Source organism: Elephantulus edwardii, unplaced genomic scaffold (assembly GCF_000299155.1).
Source record: "Elephantulus edwardii isolate Elephantulus edwardi_28Jun2011 unplaced genomic scaffold, EleEdw1.0 scaffold00378, whole genome shotgun sequence".
NCBI classification, from domain to species: domain Eukaryota; kingdom Metazoa; phylum Chordata; class Mammalia; order Macroscelidea; family Macroscelididae; genus Elephantulus; species Elephantulus edwardii.
The window spans coordinates 178,581-189,709 of record NW_006400128.1 but is presented as its reverse complement, the minus strand read 5'-3'; the positions used below and the strand labels follow the sequence as shown (position 1 = coordinate 189,709).

Below are 11,129 nucleotides of genomic sequence, written 5' to 3'. Positions count from 1 at the left end.
GTGGTGCTGAAGAAGAGTATTGAATGTACCATGGACTGCCAAGAAAACAAACAGATTCATCCTGGAGAGGGTTAAACCAGGCTACTTTTTGGAGGCAAGGGTTCTGGGGCTTCGTCTGACATACTTTGGACATGTTGTAAGGAGGGACAGGTCCTTGGAGAGGGACATCATGCTTGGTAGTGTGGAGGGACAGTGAAGGAGGGGAAGACCCTCTATGAGGTGGATTGATTCAGTGATTGGGGTAATCGGATGGGTGTGTCAGAGGCGATGCGATTGGTACAGGATAGAGCAGGGTTTAGGGCTGTTGTACATAGGGTCGCTATGAGTCACAAACGACTTGACGGCACATAACAAAAACAACAACAATGTTCCCTTGTTCTGTTTGCAACCAATCTCTAGGTCTATGTATAGGTTTCGCATGAGAACAAGGAAATGTTCTGGGACTCCCATTCTTCTCAATGTTAGCCATAACTTGTTATGATTCACACAGTCAAATGCCTTTGTATTGCCAATTAAGCTATAAATAGACATTCTTCTTATATCCTTTACTTTCAATCAGGAACCATCTAACATTAGCAATGATATTCCCAGTGCCAATGCCTCTTCTAAATCCTGTTTCCACTTCTAGCAGTTCCCTGCCTACATACTATTCTAGCCATTTTTTAATGATCTTCGGCTGTATTTTGCTTGCATATGATATTAATTATATTGTTTGATAATTTTCACATCCTGTTGGATCACCTTTCTTGTGAATGGGAGCGAATATGGGTCTTTTCAAGTCAATTGGCCAGGCAGACATCCTCCAAATTTCCTGGCATACACTTGTGAGCATATTCAGGGCTGAATCTGTTAGTTGAAACATGTCAATGGTATACCATCCATTCCTGGAATCTCTTGCCAATGCCTTCACCGTCTTCCTTAAATGACATTGGCTCTTGTTCATACCGTACTCCCTGAAACTCTTCAGTTTCAGTCAATTCTTTTTGGTAGCGTGATTCTGTGTATTTCCTCCATCTTCTTCTGAAGCTTCCTGGATCATTCAAGATTTTCCCATAGCATCCTTCAGTATTGCAACTCAAACGTTGAATTTCAGCTTGAGAAATTCTGAGAAAGTTCTTCCTGTTCTTATTTCTTCAATTCCAGTTCTCACCCCATTCCATTTTAATACTTTACTTTGTCTTCTGGAGCTGTCTTTTAAAATCTTCTATTCAGCTCTTAAACTTGAGTATCATTTCCCTATGTTTTGGCTTCTGAACTACTAATGTAATTTTCAGAGTCTCTTCTGATATACATGGTTCTCTTCATGGATAATCATCCTACAATCTGGTGTCTGATTTTCGGTGTTCAATGCTTCAAACCTATTCTTAAGATGATCTTTCATTCTAGTCTTAATCTTGGAGCTCTGCTCTAATACAGCAACTGACAGGTAAGTACTGTACATTTAAAAGCAGACAATAAAAAAGCATGCATATATACACATCTAAGTAATAAAAAACAGCAACATGTAAATCACTCCTTCAATACAAGAAACTGACAAATAAATGTTGTATCCCTAAGAGCAAACCCTAGGGACAAGCAAACGTACAGATACCATTGGGTTGGTGGAGGTTTCCTTGGTGAGACTGGGACAGACCTGGTAAGGTTCTGAGGCCAGGCCCAGGCTGGGTGGCAGTAGGCAGTGTTCTCTCAGTGAAATAAGACACAGACCCAGAAAGGCCCAAAATCCCCCAAGACTATGGTCCTTAATCATTCTTCAAACCTGAAACAAAACTAACACATATCATTAACCTGTCAGTCAAACACTTTCTAGACCAAAAAGGTGACCAACAGGGCCAGGGAGAGTCTCATGCTCCTCAGAGTAACTTTATCTATACAGATAGACAGATTTAGATATATAGTCAAAAGAACAGTATTTGCATGAGAATAAACTTTGAAAGTAGGACGTGGTAGGGCAGAAGAATTAATGTAATTGGAACTATAGTGAGGAAGTGGGAAAAGTGGAATTATATTTTGGGCAGTATGATTAATATAACAAAAGTATGTAGGATTGATTTAATAGTAAACTAATATACTTCATAAATTTTTATTCAAACCGCAATAAATTTTGAAAACCAGAAGTGGCCTTTTAAGAACGTGATGGTATTTCCTCTCTTCATAAAATATTTCATTATGATGGAAATCATAACTGTAGGTCAAAGTTTTAGTGTTCAAAATGGATTTTCTACCCATTGACTTTAACTTTGCAATATGACTAAGTGGAGCATACAAATAGTGTGTTACTCTATCCACAAGGGGACTGGTGAGTCTTGCCATTAAATCAAGTGAATTCAGTAACAGAAATTGGGAATCTCACCACCAAATAAGAGGAAGAAACAGAGAATGTAGCATGAGCCCTGCAGGGCAGATAGTCTTACATCAGTTAGACCTATAGGAGAGTCGGAGCAGTTGCAACAAAGAACCAGACATCCAATGTGAGACAGCTGATCTGAGACAACTACCCTATGGAACCAGGACCAAGGGGGTTTCGTCCAAGCTAGCTGGGAGACTGGGAGGGACAAAAGCCTAATTGACTAAGAAAACTTTGATGAAATCTAGATACTAAGGTACACCTGATACAGGCCATGGTCTTCACAATTACTTACTATGCATCAGAGGGTTGGATAATGACTAAAGATGATAGAAGAATTGATGCCTTTGAGTTGTGGTGCTAGAGAAGCGTACTGAATATATCATAGACTGCTAAGAGAGCAAACAGGTTCATTCTGGAGAGGGTAAAACCAGGATACTCCCTGGAGGCAACAATTTTGAAGCTTCGTCTGACATACTTTGGGTATGTTGCCAGGAGGGACCAGTCATTGGAGTGGGCCATCATGCTTAGAAGGGTGGAAGGACAGCACAAGAGAAGAAGATCTTGGATGAGAAGGATTGATTCAGTGATTGAGGTAATGGGGGTAGGTGTGTTAAAGACAATGAAATTGGCTTAAGAAAGAGCAGGATTCAGAGCTGTTGTTCATAGGGGTGTTGAGTCACAGGCGACTCGACAAGACATAACCACCACCACAAGATAGCTTTGTTATACTAACCTAAAGCATCAAGGGTGAAGGGCCAGCAAACATACTTCAGAAGCTGGCTTAAGTAAGAAATTACATTCCTGTTACCAACCTGTTAATTTCCATAATAAACCCCATAATCATGGGTATGCTTCGGGGAAGTCTGTGTAGGTATTGTAATGGATTTGGGATCCAGTAAGGCAGTAGGAATGGTGCTGGCATTAGTAGAAATAGATGAGGGAGCATGAGAGTTTTGTAACTTGGATGTTCTTGATGGGAACAGTTCCCACTGGTGAATTTAGTAGAGGTCAGATATGTTCATCCCTATGCTGTTCTCACTCGTTTGGAAAGAGATTCATTGAACAAGAATAAAATATCTTGTTTAACAGTGAGCTTTGAAAAGAAAATGTAAAGCTGATAAAAACTAAGAACATTTACTATTCACTTTTTAAAAATGCACAACTTAGATGGGAGTTGGATGGACAATCTCCTCTTGGGTCATTTACTGTCTTTAAAAACATGCTGGAGAGTCAGTAATGGGTCAGTTCCTGGATGTCACACATCACCACCACTTAGATGTTTAAGAAGAACATACTAGCCTCAATTGTTGTTTGGTTGAATCACCTATGACTCATAGCCTCCCTATGAACAACACAGCTGAACCTTGCCTTATACTGTTCCACCTTTACCACCTCTGATATGGTCAAGCCCACTGTTAACGTCATCATGATGTCTCTGACTTTCCATTTTTCCCAGAATGATGTATTTTTCCAAGAACTTATCCCTCCCCAAAACATGTCCAAAGTATGTGAGGTGAAGTTTCACCATCCCTGACTCTAAGGTGCACTCTAGATGCACTTCCTCAAAGACATGTCTGTTTGTTCTTTTAGTAGTCCATGGTATATCCAATATTCTACTGAAACACCACAAATCAAAGGCAGAGATTCTTCTTCTGTCATCATTAACCATTGTTTAACATCCATATGCATAGCAAGTAAATGAAAAGGCCATGGCTTAGATAAGCTGTACCTTAGCCTTTAAAAGGACATCCAGCTCTTGAAACTGACATCTTATTCTTTGGAAAGGTCCCTGAAAGAACATTTCCCCAGGGCAACACATCTTTTGATTTTTAGACTGCTGTAAACTTGGGTGTTGATTATTGATCCAAGTGAAATGAAATCACTGATAACTTCAATGTTTTCTCCATATATCACAATGTTGCCTATTAATCCAGTAATGAGGATTTTTTTCCCCCTTGAGGTTCAGATGTAGTTAATATTAAAGGATGCAGTCTTTGGTCTTCTGTATAAAGTGTGTCACATCTTCACTTCCAGCAAGCAAGGTTGTGCCATCTATATAATACAGGTTGTTGAGTTTTCTTATTTACATGACACAATGTTCTTCAGCTAACCCAGATTCTCAAATGATTGCTCAGCATAAAGGCTGAATAGGTATGGAGAAAGGATACCTGATGCACATCTTTCCTAATTTTAAACCATTATTAGTAGGCCCAGCTAGGCTAACACTATTCCTAACATGGATAAGAAGTAGTAAAACCCATTGGTATCAAGCTGATTCCAACTCATGGGAACTCTATGTGTTGCAAAGATATGGGCTCCAGAAGGCTTAAACAGCTGTGACTTTTTTGAAGCAGATCAATGGGCCTTTTTTCTGTGATCTTTCTGGATATGTTCTAATAGTAAACCTCTTGATCAGTTTTATGTTTAACTGTAACACCCATGGGGTAGTAGAGGGGAGTGACTGAAAGAATGCACTTAATGGATTTTTTTAAAGATACACAATTAGTAGAGGCATTCCTTATTTCAAAATAGAGTATTTCTTAATTATCTGAAAATAGTCAATTGATGTGATTATTTTTGTTAAATATTGTCTTGTGTGCTTGATTATGAACTGAATTGTATTAAACAACAGAGTCATCTTGAGTTATTTTAAATCCATTTGTGTAGTTAGGTTTCCCAACACATGTGGTTACCTAATACTTATTATTATGGCAATGTCATGGGTTTATTATTCAAAATGGCTTTCCTAGCCTTGTCTTTCACCTCATTACTGAGGAGAAACCTCAAATAGGGCATGTATTCATTCTTATGTGATTGGTCAGTTTTATCCATCCCAGTAAGTATAAATTGAGCAAGTTTAGGAGCAATGATGGGAATCTCACTTACAAGGAAGAAGAAGCAGAAAGTGTAGTGCCAAGCCAATTGGAACCAGAGATTTCTGTGCCAGTCAGACTGAGATCTACACGAGAGGAGGAATCTCAGCAAAGAACAAGAGAACTGAGGGGAAATGCCATTAGTTGGCAGAACTAAGAGAATTTTATAATGTTGACCTAAGCTGTGACAATGAAGGTTAAAGAATCTGTAAGCAGTCTGCACTGAGGAATTGGATGTAGCTTGCTGACTTCCCTTATAAATCCCTATAACCGTGAGTATAGTTCTGTGAGATGCGTGTCAGCATTGCAATGAATGACAGAACCAGTAGTAAAACAGTACAATTGGTGTTACAATTAGTAGAAGTAGATGTGGGAGTGTGGAGGTCATTTCACACATTTTGGGAATTGCTTCTGTATTGCGGATGTTCCCGACAGGGACTTTTTCACTTTGTGAAGTTAATAAAGGTCAAACTCTGGTAACTGCATGCTGCCCCTAACCTTTTTCTAAAAAAAAAAAAATCTTTTTTTATACTAGTTTATTTACACAATTCTAATATATTGTTTTCTACACAATTCTAATATATTGTTTTCGAGAACAGATTCTTCCAATTTCCCTCACCCCCCATCAAATTGTACCACCACCCTTTTTACAGTTCTAATTATATAACTTTACCTCAAATTCTGTCCATTTTCAAAGCTACAAAGAAAAAACAGATGGTCTCTTAATTCCATACTTACCATATACTTTCTAGATGTATAGTTCAATAACTTGCCTGAGTATCATTTGAAGCTTGAATTCCTTAATGCATTTGCATAAATTCTACATTGTTTAGAACTTAAACCAAGGGAAGCATTGTTGGGAATTCACTAGATTCTGAATTGCCATTTTCTTTACACTGTTAACAAGGATATTCACCTTTTCTAGTCCCTAGTCTGAGAAAAATATCCTTAATGCATATTATTGTTGTTTTTGATTGCCAACAAGTTGAGCACGACCCATAGCAACCCTATGAATAAAAGACCTGAAGCCTTTCTATAACTATGAACATTTATCAAAGTTCATAGAGTATCCAGAGGCATGTTGTTTAAGAAGTGGATGCTACTCTTACTTCCAATAATGCATGTTACTAAAGGTTATATATATGTTAACCTATTATAATACTAAAAGATTTGCTCTGGTCCACAATTTCCTTAAAAGAATTTGTTTGTTTTAATGCACACCACTGGTGCAAAATAGTCTCTGAGTGAAAAGAGCAGAATCAAACTGTACCTATTTTAAGCAACTCCAAGAAGAGTGAATGTACATGTTTAGTAGGCATATTATGAAGACCTTAATCTTTCCTTAAACACAATAATGTTTTCTTTTCTCCACATGATTTCTATGTTCATTTTTCACTGGGGACAGTTTTCCAAACTTAATGTATAGTGATTATATAAAATTTTTCAATCAGTGGCAATCTATAATAATTAAAATATGGTAAACATCTGTCTGTCTTGGAGAGAATATGACAGTAAGTCTATTAAAGGGGAAATTCTGTTTAAGGTAGAAAAGCTTTAGTAATTTACTCATTTTAGTGGTTTAATCTTTTCCTTCTTTTTTCCTCCATTGACCTATAATGAAACAGTTGTACCATTGTAAATTCCTATGTATAATAAAAGTTGGGGAGCAGAATCACCAAACCAATCAATGAATAAAAACACTACTTAAGAGTAATATTCAGCCAAACACTGACTCAATGTCATTGCGTTTGTTCTGACTCATAACTCACCATCCATCAAGCTTCACTGTAAATCACAAAGGAAGAGAGCGCTTATGTTTTTCCATGGACTAGTGGACAGCCAGAAAAGCCTCTGGGCTAATGATGCAACTTTATAGACTAAGGCACCATAATTTTTAAAAAAAGGACTATGATAGAAATAATAATGGAAATGAGAATTACAGTGAGGACCTGGAAAAAGAGTGATTTTACTGTGGAGATTGTAATCCTGCCATAAAACAAAATATATATGAATATTTTAATGTAAAACTAGTCTGCTTTGTAAACGTTCACTCAAATCACAATTTTTAAAAAAAAGTTTCTCACCTTGTTCTCGTCTTAAATTTTGTTCAATGTTTGATACACAGGAAGCACAAGTCATGCCAGTGACCTGTATATAACACTTAGAAGTCTTTGTCTCCTCTTTGTCATGAACTGGTATCACCATTTCTGCAGCAAATTCATTAGTTGAAGCCAAAAGTGGCATTTGTGAGGAAGGCTGAGTTATTAATACTGATGGCCTATTCACATCTGATAGAAAGAAGAAGAAGATTCTTTTCATTTACAATATTGACCATTTTTCAAATATATTTTTGTTATTCATCATAATCCATAACTTTAGGCCCTATCAATCTATTCATTTTAAACCAGCAAAAATATATTAAGCTCCAAGCAAATTCCAGGTAGTGACTTCCAATTTCAATACTGCCCATTCCCATTCCCAAGAAAATATGAGCTTTACTGAGTAAGTTTCATTTTAGTAATATTAAGTTATTTCAGCCATTGTCGTCTCATTCTCTCTACCATTATTATCCAACAGTTAATGGATAACATGTATTTTTGTAATAAGTTTTTACCATCATGTCAAAAACTTGCACCTTGGTCCTAAAATAATTCGGGATATACTACATGGAATAAAATGTAATGTGCAAAACAGTATTGCAGAATTCAACCACTACAAAATTTTGTCTATGTGTGCATACATATAAACATGCACACATGAGAATAAGAAAGACTGTGAAGCTCCATTCCAAAGTATTCATTAGGGCTACTTTTGTGGAGGGAATATAAGACAGAAATAGAATGACAAATAGATGAACAAATTTTCTTTCTCTAGAAACAGTATTATTTTAATTTTTTTTCATTATTTGAATTTTTAACATCAATAAATGTTGTTAGGTGCCCTCAGTTTGACTCCAACTCATAGAAACCTTATGTATACAAAGAATGAAACCATACCTGATCCAAACTAAAAAAAAAAAAAAAGAACCAAAATGGAGCTCTTGTGCCTAGTAGTTAAGTAGTTAAACCAAAATCTGCTCAATCAAAATTAAAAATATTTAAAAAGTAAGCCTCTGCTTCTTTTTTAAAATAGTATTTCATAGTAGCAGTAGTTTTAATGAAAATTTACAGATATTTTCGATTTCCATTCATTCCCTGTTGCACTTTTCTCCCTGCCCACCCCTCCTGTCCAGTTCATTCTTCTCTTTCAAAAGTAAAAGAAAAATTCTTTCATTGTTATACAATTTCTGCCCCCAAGTCCACTCCACTATGCAGCCTTCCTTCTGGACTCATAAGCTTCTGCTTCTTTGTGGCTGGAAATTGTGATAAGCCAAATCCTGCCCAATTAATACCGTTATATTTCAAAATGTCTTTTGGACCATGAAAAAAGAAGCAAAGAGTAAATCAGCAACATTCATTGTGAGACTGTTGTTGTTAGCTACCAATGATTTAAGTACAACCAGCAGTAAACCTATGAGCAAGAGATCTGAATCCTGTCCTCTCCTGCCCCAACCTTATCATCCTTGACACACTTGAGCCCACTGCCACAGTCACTGTATTAATCCATCTCATCAAGGGTCTCCTCTCTTTTGCTGATTTTCAATCCTTCCAAGCATAATACCCTTTTCGAAGGAATGTTGTTATTGCTGTGTACCGTAGAGTCAGAAGCGATCCACAGCTGACCGTCCAGTGAGTTTTCAAAGGTAGTTAATCGCAAGGGAGGAGACTGCCCATTCTGTTCCACCGGGTACATCATAAGGAAAATACAGTAATCGAAGAATCTCTACTAAAAATGTTTGTGGACTGTGGAAAATGGAATGTACCTATTATCTTAAAATGAAAATATAGATGGCACAGTTGGGTAAGAAATGGGTTGTTAACTAAAAGGTTGATGGTACGAGTTCACGAGCATTTTTGTGAAGGAAAAATGAGTAACTTTGTTTTTCTAAAGGTTTACAGCTTTGAAATCATCCTATGGGGGCAATCCTACTCTATCCTATACAGGTGGTATGAATTAAATCAACTAAAAAACAGTGGGATTATTATCCTCAAATCTTCCCTGACAGAAATCTGCTGTTCCACTTCAGTTTATTCATTTCCATATATTTCACCTCCCCAAGAGAGGAGAAATTGTTCTCTATAGCACATCCGTGAAGCTTAAAAAAATAATCAAACAAAAGCTAAAGTGTTCTCCTTTCATATAAAGATGAAGGAAAAGAGGCAATGTGAAAATCTTTACCAATCTATATAACTTGCTCTTTCTTCCACTTAGGAAAAGAAAAAACATAAGTACATCTGTAAACTCAATTAACAAAATCGCTGCATAGCAAGGTTCTTTATGACAGTGAAGAATGACATCTTTTGAAAAAAGTTCAACCAGTCTAAACATATCCCTAAATGATTTAGACTTTTCAAATCAATATAATCTAGAACACTGCTTTATTTTTCTAAATAAACTTTTTATTTTATACTAGTTTATTTACAAGTTTCATATGCATTGTTTTTTACACCAGATCTTTCCCATTTCCTTTACCTACCCCTTCCTCCACCCATCAAATTCTGTGACCCTATGATTAACTACCATATCCCACCCCACGCCCCACCCATCCTAACCCCTCTGCTCCCCACCCCTTGGATCCTCAAACACATTGTACAATATTGCTTTTATGCAGTATTTGTCCTTAAGGGACTGAGTTAGTTCACTTACTGTTGCTTTTTAAATTTAAGTGCATACAAATTACATGAGAATCTCATGAAAATGATGATTCTGATTCAGTACATTCAGAAAATAGCCTGAGATTCTTTATTCCCATCGTGCTCCCTCGTGATGTAAATGCTCTAGTCTGGAAATACAAGAGACACTCAAAGGACTAGATTCTCCCAGTTTCTAAACTAGCAGGCCTGTGCTCTTTAATAATTTTAGAAACTTATTATTTCAGATTTAACAGCACTATTGAACACTTTGCCAAGTGTTAGCACTATCATTAAGAACTAAAAAAAAATCTATTGATCAAAGGGAAATGGTTTTGGTGTTGGATAATCCTACTATTCTAATCAAGTCAAAGGCATCCTTTCATTCACTATTATTATCAATACTTAATTATGGACGTTTTCATGGTGCGCCATCTTCCCAACAGGAATGGCCAGCAGCCTCAGAGTGGCTCATGGTCAAGGGCGGTGACGGCCTTCTTTGCTGGTAGAAGTCAACAAAATCAAGCTTGTTCTGTTTGATCTGCTCACTTGCTTGTTTTTATGGTTTATTACTAGTGCAGCATTCATCTGTCAGTTTATTATGTTGGAAGAAATGGTTTGTGTGGTGCTACTTATTATATAGTCTGCGTATGTATATGCATGCTTATTCATTGTTTACTGTTATGAATATAGTTTTTCTCTGTCAGTTGATGTATTGAGATAGCTTACTGGGTGCTGTGGTGCTGGAAGTCATGCAACCAGTACTTTAATGCAAGCAAATTACCCATGGAGGGCAGCTTACAAGAGAGTTTTCAGTTTGAGACAGACTGGGAAGAAGGACTGGCCATCCATTTCTGAACAAAACAAAAAAAAAACCCTACAAACATAATACAAGAGGAAGAATTCTTAGACCAAAAGACACTCAAAATGAGTAGAAACTGTTGTAAACATGCATTAATAATTGGTGCTTGGAATATGAGAAGTTGTTGTTGTTATGTGCAATCGAGTCGTTTGCGACTCATAGCAACCCTATGCATAACAGCCCTAAACCCTGCTCTATCCTGTGCCAACCGCACTATCTCTGACACACCCATCCCGATTACCCCAGTCACCAAATCAATCCATCTCATAGAGGGTCTTCCCCTCCTACGCTGTCCCTCCACCCTCCCAAGCATG

The 11,129-nt window shown here is 37.1% G+C and overlaps 1 protein-coding gene across 1 annotated transcript in view; it reads right to left on the bottom strand.

Moving 5' to 3' along the window:
* ATP7A (ATPase, Cu++ transporting, alpha polypeptide) overlaps positions 1 to 11,129 on the bottom strand; it is a 342,426-nt gene that overhangs the window by 288,777 nt on the left and 42,520 nt on the right. Inside the window, exon 4 of the mRNA XM_006902187.1 lies at positions 7,308 to 7,511. Coding sequence (XP_006902249.1) covers positions 7,308 to 7,511 — 204 coding nt within the window. The remainder of the gene's footprint in view (positions 1 to 7,307; positions 7,512 to 11,129) is intronic.